This window comes from Amblyomma americanum, chromosome 7 (genome assembly GCF_052857255.1).
Source record: "Amblyomma americanum isolate KBUSLIRL-KWMA chromosome 7, ASM5285725v1, whole genome shotgun sequence".
NCBI classification, from domain to species: Eukaryota; Metazoa; Arthropoda; class Arachnida; order Ixodida; family Ixodidae; genus Amblyomma; species Amblyomma americanum.
The window spans coordinates 60,664,182-60,682,362 of record NC_135503.1 but is presented as its reverse complement, the minus strand read 5'-3'; the positions used below and the strand labels follow the sequence as shown (position 1 = coordinate 60,682,362).

General features: G+C 44.3%; 1 protein-coding gene across 1 annotated transcript; it reads right to left on the bottom strand.

Annotated features, from left to right (window-relative positions):
• Positions 1-472: 472 nt before the first annotated feature.
• LOC144097720 (uncharacterized) lies at positions 473-9,034 on the bottom strand. Its single transcript, XM_077630361.1, has 5 exons — positions 8,920-9,034; positions 5,850-5,957; positions 4,095-4,202; positions 1,471-1,477; positions 473-615 (listed from the first exon to the last, which is right to left on the bottom strand). The coding sequence occupies exons 1-5, from the start codon at positions 8,968-8,970 to the stop codon at positions 473-475; spliced, it is 417 nt and encodes a 138-aa protein (XP_077486487.1). The 5' UTR covers positions 8,971-9,034.
• Between the last annotated feature and the right edge of the window lie 9,147 nt (positions 9,035-18,181).

The window sequence follows — 18,181 nt, the reverse complement described above, 5'->3', positions numbered from 1 at the left end:
ATTTTTTGGCTCCAGGGGATATTTATAAAGAACAGGTGCTGTAAATGATACCAATAAAAGGTAAAAATGAAGCATACTAGAACATCAATAGCTTCCGGTATAAATGACAAAACGAAATCATATTTTACGTAGTTGTGGGTCATGCATATTTCGTTACGCATCGAAAAATTCTTTAAAGTTTGCTACTTTTTACCCGAAGCTTTCAATACCTGAGCATTACTGTGCTAAGCAAGTTTTGAGAAGTTTATAGGTTGCGAACCGTTCCGCGAATTCGGTCAGTGACTTGATGACGACCTCGAAAACTTCCTCAGCGTTGCCGCACTTTGGTCACGAAGATTTTGCCCTAATCTTCGCAGAGAGCGTCTAATGCTGACCGCATAGTAAAAGAAATAAGAAAGATTCGTGCATAATATGAATTAACAGCTCATTCTATTCACATCATTCGAGAAAGGGTGGCCAAGCAGCCTGGCGATCAGGGTGAGATGCTTTTCGCAACTGGCGGGTGTATCTCTGTCTCCAAATGAAAAGCGTGGTGCCCTCGGAGAACCTGCAGTTTTTCGGGACTCCCAATGTCCACGTAAGGTAAGTCTGGCGTCGGCGTGTGTTTGGTTATCACTGAAGCAGAGAAGCAGACAATGCGAGTCATAGGTTGGGCCACTTCCCATTGATAACTGTAAAAATGACTAAAGAACACTTTATTCTTTTGAGGCTCTACGCATTGGTATGCCTGAAATAAAGTGGTCACATTCAAGCTTTCTAAATTTAGAGCACCGCGGGCCGCCTTATCTGGAGGCGCATGCTTTTGGTTCAACTACAACAATATATGCGATTAATATAATATGCGGGGTGCCAGGTTAATGCGCTAACAATCAAAACCTCCTTTTATTCCGCCCTCGGCTGTTAGCCTTGTCGTATTATGCTGCACATTTAATTTAACGTCGTTTTCTGTTAGCAATAATCAATTTCTTGAAGCTTATGCCTTATTTGATGGAGTTTTAGTCTTCAAAGGCAACACCTAAGTACTTCAAATTTCATATTGGCCAACTTCAGAGTATGGCGTGATGCCGGGTGCATGTCAGCTCGCACCATTGGGCGCCCGGCAACAATCTGACATGGGCACTGAACACAGAGAGTAGGCAGCGCTCATTTCTTACTGTTCTAGCAACCTGACTGCTTAACGCAGCGACATATTCTTTTGGGACGCGTCATAGCCCACATATAGCAGCTGAGGGATATAAAATTTTCGTAAATACACTGAAGGATATTTAATCGAAACCCCATAAGTGATCAAGGCCGCACGCTGTAAAACGACAGTTCTCGTTTCTGAGGCTAAGATGATGTAGACGGCTGCACTGAAACATGTCCAGATTGGACTTTGGGTGTAACGTCAGGCAAATTGCTTGTTTTACTTCGCTTTTTTGGGCAATAAATTGTTCTGTGTTTCACACGCGGAACGGTACTGAGACTCACCTAGCAGCTAGACCACAAACATTGCAGAAAGAAACAGAGGACATATTTGTGAACTACTCACTAAGATTAATCTTTGAAAAGCGCTTTGGCTTTTCTGAAATTTGCCATTTCTCAAAACAAAATTCACGTCAAGAGTGAAACCGTAACCGTGTCCTGAACGGAAAAGAGTATTTTGGTTCCTACGTTAACGTGCAAAAAGAGCAGTCAAATTACGCTCCATTTTTTTTGTAATACATTCTGTAACACCACCTGTGTAATCTATTGAGGAAACGGGACAGGAAAGAAGATTTTGAGAGACTCACCAGTAAAGTGTACAAGCCCTACACTAGTTTCTGGCTCTTGCTACCGTTTTCTTTTGTACTATCCTTTCTCACTTCTCAATAAAATGAATAGCCCTTTCTGATCCGTCGTTTTTTCGTTTCCTTGTTTAATGCACCCGCCACATTTTGTTTCATCCACTGCTACTCGGCAATGTAAGAAGGTTGCCGTTTCCTAGGAAGTGCGCAGTTTAGTGTGATCAAGGCACAAAGAGTAGTATTTGTGCAGCGCAGTTCCCACTTGCCTTCTAAAGTGGTTGGTACTTGGATCACTACATTAAAACTTATACCAGAGCCAGTCCCTTTTTCCTTCCATAGTTGTTCTATTTAAGCCTGATATTTTTGGTTTACGCCGACGTACACGGCGCTCGCGTCGTCATATTTCTTAACCGGCAACTGCGACTCGCCAGCCACAAACTGTAATTTGTAGAATCATTTTATTATACCATATAATTTGAAGCTGTATTTAATGTTTTGCAATTTGCATGACTCATTTATAGATCGCACCATTCGTAAATTACGCTATCTGCTTAATTCTACGAGCGTTCAATGATGTTATGGTTTCATGAACACTTTTCATGAGTCATGCTCATCGGCTGCAAAAGAATAATAGAATCTGCTACAACAGCTCGCTGCTGAGCGTAGCCCACTAAGGTTTAAGGCGATGCTTATGTGCTTTCTTCTCGAAAGACATTTCCTTGCTCTTTTCAGGATATACGAAATTCTTCTTTGCGCTTTCACTGCTTTTGCATAAAAGCGTGATAATTACCCATCTGAATAGCTTCCTGAATTATATTCACCTTTGATTTGAACGTGTTCTTTATTTGCCTTCTTTTAACGTATTATATTCAACTTTGATTTGAACGTGTTCTTTATTTGCCTTCTTTTAAAGGGACACTGAGGAGAACCCTATCAAAATTTTTTTGTTAGCAATATCTGATAGTTAGGCATTTCATGGCTTTGATGATGCTTGTCCGGGAGCGAAAGATGCATTTATTTCAAAGAAATTTGGATTCGAAGTTGAAAATTTTTTTCCCGCCGCTCAGATTCAAACTCGAGAACTCTTATGACGACACAGAACGGAGTGACGTGAAAGGTGACGTAAACGGAGACTCCGTGATTTCTGGCGGTTAGCGGTGCGGTGCGCAACCTTCCTTTGCAAGCCTCAGAGATTCGTGACTTCCATGAAGTAAGGAAAATTCCTCCATGGTGGCGCCTCTTGTCCTAGGAAGTCATCACGCTTGTACTTGCGAGATTGGCCTGTGTCGGCGATACCTGTATTTTGGTTGCTATTTTCTACATTACAAGAGCTTTGTTTTCAAAAAGAGTGGCGTTTTTGTGATCAGAAGCTGGTATTCTTTGGGTACAAGCCAACTTCAATTTCTCCTCACTGTCCCTTTAACGTAATACGCCGACAGGGCCCTTAAGTGTCACTGAGTGCTGCTGATTATATTAACTGCAAAAGTTTCCACTTCCTGCTGCAAATGTGGACACAGTGGCTGAACAAAAGTTGCAAGGAGTCAAGAGCAGGCGGCTTCTCAGCTCATAGGTGGCGCGAGCGTTCATTAATCCCCGCGCAGTTGGCAGGAAGAGTGGCCGGGTCGGACGCGGACTTTGAAAATGCTGTGGTGAAAATGTTTTGTCTACCAAACGCGAGAGCTATAAAAGGCATGTAAGCAGGGCCATGGCAGCCCCCGAAAATTGGTGGCCTGTGGTCGTATGGCGCAAATTAGCGGAAGTGTGGGAGCACTTCAGAGGGGACAATGTGTGTGAGGACAAAGAGATATTTTATCCGGAACAAGGTCTCGTTATCTCTGGCAGTTCATCACCCCAGGGAAAAACTATAATGAAGACCAAAGTTCTTTTTTCATTCTCAGGTGCACAAATGGAAATTAGAACCTTTTATACAAAAACAATTTCATCGTCATCATCATTCATTATTTCCTTAAAGGTCCCATTAGGGACATTACATAAGGACGGGGGGTGGAGGAGACAGGTGTGCAAGCGGTATTGACTCTTCGATATTACCTCTTCTCAAACTGAATACTTATTGAATTGAAAAAGAAACATCACGAAACATAAGAAGTTCTCAAATTGCTTTACGCCGTGTTTGTATATTCTCCCCGTGACACAGGGAAGTAAGATGGCACGGGACGCATCATATTTAAGTTCAAATTTACACGAAAATCATTCACAGCTTTTTTCATATTTCTGAGAGACAGCTTCCTTGGAGCACGCGATGTCTATATTCCATTTGATAGCATGGCTTGTCAGTTACTGCTCACAAAACGAAATGCTAAGCGTTACCTTCTTCCCATTTGCACACGCAAACGTTGTCCTTGCACTGCGCTTGAAAATTGGGCTTTCCAGGGTCGATCTGGACGCACTGAGATTCACACTCGGACTGCACGCATCCTAGAACAAACAAAAATAAAATTGAGTACCAGCCGAAGAATCTTCGTACTTTTTCTAAGCTGAGTTTGAAGCTAGAAATTGTACGCTCTTTGCATCGGCTATTAGCTCGAAGGCAAGCCTTCAAGAGGGCGGTGCAAGCTGGGGAAGCAATGTACGGGAGGCCTTGTATTAGCCACGATAAGTGCCCACTTCTAGGTACGGTAAATTCCTGACTAAGAGCGCTGCTGCTAGACACCGTTATGACACCTTTTTATAGGCAAAAGCTGCGGCTCTTTCAGTCGTCAGAGGAGGACGATTTTCTATTACCACTCACACTTAAAATCAAACAAAATTATTTGGTCAATTTTTTTGTGAAGCTTTGTAATCACAACTACACTACAGGTTACATGGATTTATCATAAATCGAGCATCTCAAAAGTTTAGAAATTCGTAAAAGTAGGCTAGGTGAAATTAAGTTCAAAAAGCCCACCAACACTTAGGTGCACGCGCTGTGCGCGTTTAGTACCGTAAGAGCCATATTTTTACTCAAGCCATGTTTTGGGCGGGCTAGCAATAGTCGGGTGCAACTCAAGAAAGAAGCGGCAAATGCCCCTCAAAGGAGCCCCTCCAGCCAATGGCGTCGATAGATTCCCCCCCCCCCCCCCCCCGCGGCCTCTCTTGACCGATCCCTCTTGACATGCTAGCGTGAAATCACATGGGCAGGCAGCTGAAAGGGGAATAACGACGGCTTAATCAGACTCACTGCGGCGCTATCAAAATCAGTCGACGCCATTGGCTGGAGGGCATCCTATGAGGGCCACCTGCTGCTTCATTCTTGAGTTGTATCCGGCTATAAAAGAATGAAAAAACAAGTTTCGCAAAAATGTGCGAACGTACTCCTCATGTGTGGCTGGTGAAGGCCCAGATGACGCAAATTGCGAAACACTGTGCGTAGAACAGTGAGCGTAGTCCTAATATGGGCCTTGTGAAGACTCATGCTGCCTAAGGGCATAACGGGCCAGCTGAAAGTTCGCCGATATTTCTACTTCTGCTGCTGTCGATGGTTTGCAAGCCATGCATGAAACTTGAGCTTAGTGCCGTCCACTTGGTCTGAATTGAGGCAATTTTGTTTACAGCAAGTACCTGACAAGTCAAATGCATGACAGCAGTGACAAAAATGACGCAAAAAATTCCATAGAAGGCATTGCGTTGTTCTTTAAGAATTACAACAATTTCTTCAAAGAGGCTGGTTTTGTAGAAAAAAAAAAGATGAAATTAGTTGCCTCTTCGTAATCCTTTTTTTCCCCAAAAACTGTGGTTTTCTTTCGATATTTCGTTTTTCCTGTAACGCTTTGCGAGAAAAGGTGACGATACTAAGCAAAATGCAGTGACACATTCCTGGCGCAGTTGAAGAAAGCAAGAAGTCAGCGCAAGTTATTTTTCTTCATGAATAACTCTCAGTATGCTAAGAATAACTAAGCGCCGTAGATGTAATAGTAGTGTAAGAACTGAATACAAAGAGGAAGTTTTACGACTGCAACTCTACCTGTTTAACCTGATTTGCTAGATGAATTTACTAGCACTCTAACTGGCAAATGATATGCATGGACAAAGTAATGCGCTCAATTTGTTAATAAAATAGAAAAAAAATTATAAAGCAGAACGTACGCTTGTCCCAGCCGCAGTTGCAGACGTTGTCCACACATTTCGTTCGGAGGTTGCTTTCGTTACCATGGCGCTCTCGGCAAGCATCTGCGCATGCTTTATCTTCGCACACTGCATGTCAGAAACGAGCACATTATAAAGATCTATGCGTGCCATTATCGCGTTGAATTCAATTAGCCAATAGGAATCACATGTATGAATAGCAGAAAGAGAAGGAAAATAGGAGCTTAAGGGCTTCTTCCTGTCATTCCGTTTGTCATCAGCAGTACATGCATGATCTTTTGCCAAAGATAGGACAGTTTAAATACAGAGAGGTTGATTAATACAGGTTAAGACATGCCCCCGGTATGTACTCCTGTTTATACTGCCGAGGCAGCAGAATACGCTCGTCGCTTGTCTCACGGCTTATTTCCTCTCTTGCCTAGGCGGAATCCTGCTTCGTTGGATTCTACTCCTAGAGAACAACCGACAAAATTTTCACATCGTATTCATTGTTCATTTCTCTCCATTTTGTAACCTTTTCGAGTGCTTATGCTCTACCAACTGAGCTACGGCGACGGCTATCCAATCTGCTGCTCTCGTGGGTATTTATGTTTACTGGGTGTAAGCGAAGCTTGAGAGTGTTCACCAGCGCCACCCTCGTCCATATTGGCAGACGTAGCACGTCCTATAATGCCGCGAGTGTGATGTGGAACGTCATCTAACGGCGAGGGCGGAAACTGTGCGAGAGCCCTCTTATGCTACCTATGACATCAAGACTGCCAGAACCGAGACCCTCATAAAGCTATTAGCAGACAAGGTAAAGGAAATGAGGGGCTCGCTTGACAACTTATGAAAAAAGCCAACAGTCACCGAAACCAAGGTGCATAGGGGAACAATTATTTTTTTTTTTCAATGTGTAGTGCTGATCAGTGGGATAATATTGCTTAGATTAACCTATCGCATAGAGAAAATTACTTATAAAGCAGCAGAAAGAACAACCAGGTTGTTTTTTTTTGCTGCTTTCTAAGTAATTTTCTTTAAGTGACAGATTAATCAAAGTATTATTCTCCCATTGATTGCAACTACAATAAAATGAGCAACATTCCTCTGTGCACCTTGGTTTCACGGACTGTTAGCTTCCTCTCACACACACACACACACACACACACACACACACACACACACACACACACACACACACACACACACACACACACACACACACACACACACACACACACACACACACACACACACACACACACACACACACACACACACACACACACACACACACACACACACACACACACACACACACACACACACACACACACACACACACACACACACACACACACACACACACACACACACACACACACACACACACACACACACACACACACACACACACACACACACACACACACACACACACACACACACACACACACACACACACACACACACACACACACACACACACACACACACACACACACACACACACACACACACACACACACACACACACACACACACACACACACACACACACACACACACACACACACACACACACACACACACACACACACACACACACACACACACACACACACACACACACACACACACACACACACACACACACACACACACACACACACACACACACACACACACACACACACACACACACATGCCAATGTCAGAATATATATATATATATATATATATATATATATATATATATATATATATATATATATATATATATATATATATATATATATATATATATATATGAAGGAAGCTAACAGTCCCTGAAACCAAGGTGCATAGGGGAATGTTGCTCATTTTTTTGTAGTTGCAATCAATGGGAGAATAATACTTTGATTAATCTGTCACTTAAAGAAAATTACTTAGAAAGCAGGAAAAAAAAAACAACCTGGTTGTTCTTTCTGCCGCTTTATAAGTAATTTTATAAGTATAATTTTGTAAGTATATATATATATATATATATATATATATATTCTGACATTGGCATGACCCTCCCCACTTGACAGGTGCTCCTATTGATTGTGATGCACATAGGCAAGAACAAAAATATTACAGGAACCATGCTTGGACTTTATCAGAATAAAATAACCTACAAAACAAGAAGACTGCCGTTTAACCGAAAAAAAAGCTCATGTCTGTAGTCTTTGAGTAGGTCCAAATGTAAAGCGCAGTATAATTTTGCAAGTAAACAAAATATTTGAACAAGTCAAGCAATAAATTACAATGCGGCTGCGCGAGCGTACGTACAGCGCATGCTGGTTGCTTTTCGTTGTGTTTGTGCTGGTATTAAGCGTAGGCTTATAATTTGCGTAGTATATAAATGACAACTAATCATTAAATATTGTAGCCTCGCAGACTCAAGGCCGAAGGACAGACAAAGGCATACAACCCCAGAAGAAGACACAGAAATTCTTCTCTTTCTGCGTGAGCGATAGCTGGTATGAAGGACCATATATCTCGATCCTGGCGTATACTCTGATGCCGCTACACTCGACCGCTACGCAGCACTCTCCACATGCACCTTCTATTTGCCCAATACGCGGCAGGAATCATCATTTTGTTTTTGTTTAAGGTTACTGCAGGCAGAAAACCTGATTAAAAGCAAGACGGTTTGCACTGGGTTTATTCAAAATAATTTTCACAATGCAAGATGTTCTAGCAGAAGAATATAACCCAATTTTATGGCGGAAAATCTTCAAGCGCCGACCAATCGTTAAAAAGATGACGTTTCGGCCCCGGCCTTGTTCACAATGAAATTGTGAACAAGGCCCCCGTAAGCCGGGGCCGAAACGTCATCTTTTTAACGATTGGTCGGCGCTTGAAGATTTTCCGCCATGAACATACCCGACCAGACGGGTTTCCGTCGAACCCTGGATTTCAACCCAATTTTATGCAGCGGGAACTGAGCATTTCTTCCAACATCTGTTGGCGTGTTATAAATAGGTAGAATAATCCCTTGAAACATATGTTCCCGACTGCCACAAAGACTAAAGAACAAACAATACCGCGCGTAGAGGCATCTTACCTGAGCGTTGATAGCAGTGGCACTCGTTATTTTCGCATCTACCAAGCACATTGATATCTTTCCAGCCTTTAAACTGCAGGCTGCAGGTGGCGTTGCAGGAGTTGGATTCGCACTGCTCGGAATGCCTAAAAAATAACAAAAGGTACGTTGCAGAGAAGACGCAAAGGGGCTGGCTTCTGCTGTTACGATCAATGTGTGAAGGGTGAAAGAGCGAAAGGACAATGTTGGTTTTATTAAGAGCGATGAAAGGAGCCTCTGCCTGGGATTTATCTTTGCGGACGAGTAAGTCTATAAAATCGACAAGTAAAATACCGACTCTCCTCTGAGGCCGAGGGGCTCCCTTAAAAGAAATTGAACTTGCTTTATAACAAAAGCAAGAAATATCAACACGGGTTTTTTTTCTCCCTTTGGAATGCTAGTGCAGTGCGAGGAAGTACTCAATACTTAGGGGCCAGAAAGTTGCGCAGAAAAAGGCGCATTATCTAAAGATTTTATTCCTCACCTTAGAGCCATGGCGCACTGGCTGCTTACGATGTAGAGAAGCAGTACTGTCATGCCTAGCAGGCGAAGCATAGTAGTAATGCAAAGAGCTGAAAATAAAAAAAATTCAGCAATTCAACCATCGTAAATGGGTTCCGCATGTATTACCTAAGGCTCAAGTTAAATACGTTAGATGCACTTCCTTAAATGGTCGCTCTCACGAATTGTCATCTGTGCTCAAAACGTACGTTGACATCAAAGTAACGTGCGGATATGGGCAACAGTAAAAGACAGTGGCCAAAGAAGCGCCGATTTGCTAGGATAGAACAGAGTAACTTAAACAGCTCTCTGAGTACCGTATCTGTCACCCACGCGCCATCTGCCTTGGAAGAGGCGCAGCTGTCACCACCCGATACTACTAGAGAGAAGGGCACTAGCTTAACTTTAACCAGTCGAACCTCCCCCCCCCCTCCCCCTCCCTGCTAGAAAGCACATAGATGCAACTCTGGCTTGAAAAATGGTACATAAATAATGTTTTGTTTTTTTCGCACTTTAATGCACTCTTTCAGCACTGTTGACTTTTTCCACACACAAGTCATGGCACTTAATAATTATATCAACTGCACTGCGAACGTAGGCAGAATGGCGTGGGGTAGCTCCATAGGCTGGGAAGACTGCGTACAACCGCGAATTTTCTTGCAATACCGCCACTAGCCTTAGAGCTTTCTCTTGGCAGCGTAAGCAGAGCTTTAAGATATCAGATAATGGAACAGCTGGTAATCTAGGTAATATTCTGTGGAACAGCGGCGTACGTAGAAGAAATTTCTTGTTACTCTTTCGATTTCGACCGGGAAATGCACGCGCTTATGACCTTGCCATGGCGTCAATTGTGAGATCTTTCGGAGGCGTTGCCCTACACTAGCACTTAATTTGACCGCCATCATGAACCCACATCTTTCAGTTTCTCCAGGAGGTACGAAAGGCACGGTTGTGACCACACCAAATGAGGTCACATGATAAGGACGTTGTAAAGCAAAAGCGTGTTTGTATCGGCGTGCTACCTGCTGTTGGGGGAAGTGCCAGTTTTGTCGCTCCTGCAAAAAGCAGCGTCATATTTCTCTTCACTACTATATCTTGAAATTCTATAGACGGCTTCCTTTCGTTTCGAGCGCATCAAGCTGGGACGCTTAGTAAAGCGAAGGATACATATCAGAATTTTCCTTTCAACAGCACTTGTAACACCGGCTTGTGTTTTCATGAGAATAAGTGCTGTCTGCACACTTTTGCGAACCAGCCTTATGTGAATAAATGTTTCTGTCTCCCCTGCAGAGTTATCATCCACACGGAGAAAACGTTTTCTGTTCTGATAAACTTTTTCAGGGATCATGAAACTCTGCGTACGTTCGCTGCTGAAAAAGTTGTCGCCTCGATCTTCCCTTGCTGCTCTAGTTTTTTTACCTCTGCTGCTCATTGTTGGCTGCATTTTCCGGTCGAGAAAGCCCTCAGATTCACGCGTTTCGGCTGTTAGCATTTTCTGCAAAACATGCACGTTTCTTGTGCTGAACCCCCAAGAGTTGCGCGTGGAGAAATGAGGACTCACCTTTTCCGTCCACACAGTGCAATGTGCCAGCGTCAGCGCAGAGATGCGACAAGGAGGTTTCTTCTTCGGCCCTTCCAGTGTCCAGCGCTGTTCGTCGTCTTCCTCGCATTTACGCACGTTGTTTGCGACTCTATTTTTGCCATTCGCATTCCACTTAAACAAAAATGAAATTTGAAAGGGACAACGCTTAGACACACAAATGCTTTACTTGAGAAATGTACCTTTGAAACCACAACAGTTGCGCACAAAAATGCTTAACTAAAAGCTTTGAAAGCCGGATTAGGCTTGCCGTTAATGTGGAAAGTCTCCCCTGCTTTCGGCAATCTTATGAAGCAAAAAGATGTCCACGATCGCTGCACTGCAGCAGCGCCCCCCTCTGCCGCTTTGATGTTTTTGTTTAAAGGGAGAGCTTCCACAATAAAGGGACAGAATATAGTTTGAGGCAGAAAACTGAATAAGAAAAAACAAGCCTATCCCGCACTAGTAATGCATCGCGGGTGTAATTCCCATTAAAACAAACGAAATAGGCCTTGGGCAAATGAAGTTTCGCCAACGAAAGATGGACATGAAATAGAATGGGAATGCTACTACAGCGACCCACCGACGGGAGTGCGGGCCCGGAGAGACTCCCCTGATCTCCCCTGGGAAGTCGCGGAATGGATGGACCTGAGGGATAGGTGAAATGGTTTTCAGGAACAGGGTTAAGGGTGTTTGGATGCGAATGGGGACAGCGAATTATTGGCTCTGATCCTTCAATTGTCTTGACTACATTGCTGCTCTGCCTGGCCAGTACAGGGAGGGCGTCAAGATTGTCCAATGGTGCATCTTCCACTCACGGGATGCTCGACCAACCACCCAACGCAACCGGCTACGACCGCCGTAAACAGGAGAACCTACGACGGGGTCAGCTACCTGGGGCTGCTCCACGACGCCTGGTTCCGCAGTCCATTCCAACCGCAGATCAGGTCGTCAGTTATTCCGACTCGCAGGGGTGTTTCGGACGTAAGGGACTAACCGTCGAGTGCTTTTCGCGGTTTTTCAGACAGCGGAAGTATGTATGATGTGGTTCAGCCAGTAGAGACCAGATCGTCATTCTGTCGACCTTACGGCCCTTGGCACCACGACCTGAATCTCCGATGGAACCCACCTGTGCTCCCAACCAACCAACCACACACTTCTTATTTTCTCCCCTTGCTTGCTTCGCACTTACAAAAGAGCGAGCGTTGATGGCAGGGCTGACCGGGCCACAGACCATGAACCGAGCGTAGGGTGAGACGATCCGGGCCTACTCCACGGGTACCCCACAACATCGACGGTTTTCGCTACTGTCGTACTACGACCCCTTCTCCTCGGCGTCCCGCAGCTACACTTAAGGCCCCGCGGTCGGTCTAAGACCGCTTCCTCGAGACGTCGATATAGAGCTCAGCTACTGTGAACACCCGCGCGGACCTGGTTTCTCCGGAATCAGAAACCGGCACGTCGGTAGCCAGATGTGCACGCCCCCGCGTGCGGAGGGAAGTAGCGTGTACCTGAAAAAAATTGCACTTTGTACATGCCTTCCCTGCCGGATTTCGTGGGTCCAGCCTGAGTGCATACCCAGGCCTGCCTCCGCGCACTGGCCCTCACAGTTGCTTGGGAGTCGCTGCAACTTCCATGGGGTTCACGTGCTCAGAGGATGGGCCCCGGTCATACCCATCCCCACCGCTGGCGTTGCACCGAAACAAAGCCTAGTAGCCGAAACTAGCCGAAACTTGCCGAAACTAGTCAAAACTACACAGGGGGGGGGGGCACGAGCAGGCCGTTCAGTCGGATTCACCCCCCTCCCCTTCCAAAGGGGCAGTCTACTGTTGGTGACGAGTGTGCGCGTTCTTCTATGTCTTGCTCTTTGCTCGCACTAGACAGGGCAGAGCTCGCGGTTGTGCAGGAATTTAAATTTTAAATGGCCAAAGAATTTCATGTCTCGGTGTATGGCTGCCCCATGTTCTGTTGTATTGTTGCGTCTAATGTTATACGTTAGGAGTTAATTACGGCATTTCAAGACTATACTTCAAAGCCATACAGACAGTTATTCTTTATTCATATAAACTTACGTCACCGTACTCTTCGTTTTTAAATAAATTACAGCAAATTTTATTGTTTAAACTGGTTTGATCACGTTTCAAGGTATTTTCGAAAAAGAAATCACTCAGCCCACTCTGTCCCTATGATTGAAGCGGCGCCGCCACAGCCATCCCTGCTACTGGTGATCAGACTGCTTGCATCTGGGGTAAGTATCATGCCCAGGTGGGCATTTGACCTCAAATAGCTCAATCTTACCTCAACCTCAAATAAATTTTTTTGATCTCGCTCAATCTCTACCTTGCCAAATGAGGTGAGGTTGAGATCTCCTCAGCCGCCCTCGCCCCACTTTTCCCGAGGCCACTAGCGACCTCACTCTACCTGACCTCAACGTCATACTGTGAGGGTGAGGTCCGATGCAAGACATCAAAAAATAAAAATAAATAAAACTGCAATTAGAGCAGGCATTTAAAAACCTATCCACCGAGATTCATATGAGTGAAATAAAATAAAATTATGAGAGTACCTTGGTAACGACTAGTTATGACATTTAAGGATGTGACTGAAGCGGACCCTTTTGATCCAGAGGCATGTCATCACGTTCGTTTTGATGCGTGGCGCTCCAGCCTGGCCTAAGCGCCGAAAGGCGCTACAAAAGCAGCGAGCCATGCAACCTCGACTGTTGATGCCACTTTCCCGTCACCAGATAGTATTCCCATCGCTCAGACGACGAATGTGTATTTGTTGGCTATGATGTCATCATCATCATCATCAGCTTGGCCACACCCACTGCAGGGCAAAGACCTCTCCCATGTCTCTCCAATTAACCCTGTCTTTTGCCAGCTGCACCCACCCAATGCCTGCGAACTTCTTAATCTCATCCGCCCACATAGCCTGCTGCCGCCCCCTGCTACGCTTGCCGTCTCTTGGAATCCACTTAGTTACCCTTAAAGACTAGCGGTTATCTTGCCTTCGTATTACATGCCCCGCAAAAGCCCATTTCTTCCTCTTGACTTCGACTAGGATGTCATTAACCCACGTTCGTTCCCTCACCCACTCTTCCCGATTCCGGTCCCTTAACCGTACACCTATCATTTTTCTTTCCCTGGCTCGCTGCGTTGTCCTTAACTTAAGTGAACCCTCTTCGTTAGCCTCCCCGTTTCTGCCCCGTAGGTGAGTACCGGTAAGTTGCAGCTGTTGTACGCTGCGACGTCATATGGAGCGAACGTCGAGGCCATTTGTGCCAGATAAGAACCTCTCTGCCACTGTTAATGTCAAAGAAATAAACCTCTTCGTTAATAGGGCGTGTGGGCATCTAACGCATTTCAAAAAAGGCGTAGTATATTCAGCACATATGGTTTCAGCCGCACAGGTGCTCGCGAAGGTTATTTTTTTTTTGTTTTTTACGATCTCCTGTTTCCGCTCACTTTTGTCCTTCGAACAGCGATTGCTGTTGGTTCCTCCGGCTGCTATCGTGGTTTGGGGAGCCGCCGCCTACAGCTGCTTTCATTAGCTGGGTTGTGCGCTTGGCTTCCTTCACCGTTTTTGGTCCGTTACGTGCCGCCACGCTTAGTCACTTCTCCTTTTCATGCCGAGCAGGTTGCTCTGCGTCACTCGTGGCTTTCTCTCTTTGACGCTCCATAGCGGTCACCTGCTTTTTAGTCATGCGCTACGCAGAACGAAAGGATTAAAGCTAACGAAAACAAGCGTTCGCAAAACGTAACGTGAGAGATTGCCAGTTTGAACACGTAGCGCAAACAGCTAGGGCAATGGCGGAGTGTTCTAAGGCTTCGGGTAACACAGTGTTCTGTTTCCGCTGGCACCTGTTTGAATTCTTCTCGGGGCTAAGGTGTGGTAAACGTTTTTTATGTTGAATACCATATGATGTAAATTTTCGGAACGTTTCGGATAGGCTCTGCTTCATGATCGTCCTCTTACTCACCGGACAGTTTACGGATGATGTTCCCCTTACTCTTCAGACATTAGGACCTAAAATGAAAATGTGCATGTTCCATCTGGACCAGGATTTCAGGAAAATAGCGTCAGTGCGTTATGAACTGTGGTAATCCTTGTAGAAACCGCTCCCACGAAGCTACCCAACCACCCTTTGTCGGTACACTGGTGCACTATGCCGTCCTGAAGAACAAAGTGAAGTTTATGATTAGTCCATAACACAGCATGTACTTTTAATTTTTGGCCGTATGGAGTCCTTGATAATTGTACCGACGGCCTTATTCTTCTTATTTAACCTTACTCACCCCTTAAGGATGCCACTCAGGTTATTATTCTTCTTATTTATTCCTAGCCAGCCCTTTCTGATGCTATTGAATCCCTTATTATTCAGAATATGCATGCGTGAGAACAAGAGCAATGCATATACCTGACCTTGGGAGGTGGGCCTTTTGTCGATTATAGTATGCAGGTGATTGAATGACGATGTCAATCTACGTTCTTTTAACATCAAAAAGAAAGACCATGATCATATTCGGACATATCTCAGCTCGGACGGTACTGTCTAATTTTATTTCAAAAAATCAATGGCGAAAGCTTTATTGACCTTGCCGGCTTCTTACCGGGATCACCAACATCGATGAAAAAAGGCATAGTGCTTGCATCACAGCTCCGACTGCCTGGTTTCGAAAAGCCATAACTGCTGAAGGAACACCTGAGTTTGCTTGTCTCTGATAGAGATTCGAACCAAGATGCGCACACAAAGAAAGCTAGAGTTTTAGGCATCGTCCAGCCACGCTCTTTCTTTCAAAAATTTGAGTCTTTTTTCTGTTTCTTCTAGGCCAGTGTGCATATGTGCCTATAGAAAGCGATTCACAGCTCCGACTTGTTTCTTCTGGTGCTGCCGTGCCCATGGCAGGAGTATTTAATTCTTGAGAGCTACGCGGTTTCTTTGAAACGTCTTTTGTTACTTGCTGGGGATGTAGAAAGCAACCCTGGCCCTAACATGCAGGAGGTACTTACTGAAATTCGAAATATGGCCATTGACATAAAAGCTATCAAGAGCAAATTAAGGAAACGCATCAATCTTAATAGGCCATCCATGATAAATTGGACACGCTAGTGCAGCTTGAGGTGAAGATTAAAGATGCTGAAGAAAAAATGACACAACTTCAAAACAGTTTGAATAGTCTTGAACGTAAGGTAGACGACCTTGAAAACAGAAGCAGGCGGTCGAACATAATCATTTACGGCTTAACTGAACGAGAAGATGAGACAACCGAAAGCCTAGAAAAAGAAGTAACTGACAGCATCCTTCAAGACAAACTTGGCGTGACAACCTCTGGGATTGAAAGAATACATCGCTTGGGCGCAGGAAGGAAAAACAAAACGCGTCCTGCTATCTTCAAACTACTCGACTCAAGAGATAAAGCAAAGATCTTGAGCAACTGTTCGAAGCTAAAGGAATCGTCTTTCTCGGTCAGCGAAGATTTTTCCCTTCGAGTACGCAACGTAAGAAAAAAGCTGTGGGAGAGCTGCAAGGCTAATCGAGACAAGCACGATAAAGTTTTTCTCGTGTACGACAAGCTTAGGATTAATGGCCAACTGTTCTCGTGGGATGCTACGAAAGAACAAAAAGTAGCAGTATCAAAAAACACGCTCGATCAGAGCAGCGACCGAGAAAGGAACGATTCAGACGACTAGTCTTAGCAAATTTAAATGCTAGGAGTATCGTAAATAAATTAGTAGAGCTAGAAACATTTCTTCTTGAATACTGTCCAGATGTTGTAACCATCACTGAAACGTGGCTGTCCTCGCACATATCTAACGATATCTTCCCACCGGGCTATCTTATATTGCGCAAAGACAGGCCCTCTCGTGGCGGTGGTGTCATGATTTTGATTAGGGAGGATATATATACTACGCCCTTGCCGGACGTCGATGGCGCTGAGGCACTTTGGTGTAAGATACTTGTAAATGAAGCTCCGATTTATGTCGACACACTGTATCGCCCACCAAATAGTAGTGCAGATACCATTGAGTCTTTATCAGAATACATGCAGCGTCACCTAAACCAATGTATAAAAATTATTCTCACAGGAGATTTTAATCTCCCAGGCATAGCGTGGGAAGATCTGGATAGAGGATTCACTGACCAAACCAGTGCCGACGCGCTTCTTGACGTCGCATTTGCTTTCGGCCTCAAACAAATTGTGCAGGAACCTACCCGTGTTACAGACACCAGACACAGTGTTCTTGATTTAACTTTTATAAACAATTGTTTCGCTGAGGATGCCTCTTCATATGAGATACTTGACGGTATATCTGACCACCGGGCAACCATTTGTTCCCTCTCCTTAATTGCGCCAGAACGCTCGAAAAAAATAACACGAGTATACGACTGGAAAAATTCTGATTATGTTTGCGTTCTTGATGTCTTTGATCACTTTTATTCAGAATTTGCAACAATGTACCCCGATCCGTCGGTATCATGTGACGACCTATGGTTGACGTTTAAGCATAAAGTGGAACATTGTATCTCTCTTTATGTTCCCACACATGTAAGAACTGTAAACAAGTTTAATCCTTGGATAACTCGAGACATTATACATATGAAGCGCAAGCTGCCACGGCTGAGGAAACTTAAACGACGGAAACCATCGACAATACACATTGAACATATTCGCAAACTCTCAAATGATCTAAAGCAAGCAATTAGGACTTCAAAACAGAAATATACAAATGTTACTCTTAGCAACTTTATCAAAACTGCTCCCCCAAAATTTTGGAGATATCTGAACTCTCGAAAGCACAAACAAAGCCATGTACCTCCGCATGAGGCATTAAAAATAGCTAATGACTTCAATCTGTATTTTCAATCGGTTTTCACGCTTGATGACAATTCTGTGCCTCACGTAGAATCTCAAATAAGTGACCGTAGCCTATACCTTCCCGAACTAACACTAAACAAATGAGGCATTTTTGCTCTTTTACTTAACCTTGACGAGAAGAAATCTACTGGCCCAGATAATATTCCGAATACGTTCCTTAAAAGATACGCAGAGTGGGCATCGAAATATTTGCTCCTTGTTTATAAGAAATTCCTAGAAAATGCAGAAGTCCCAAAAAATTGAAAAGTCGCTAAGGTTGTTCCTGTTCACAAATCTGGAGACA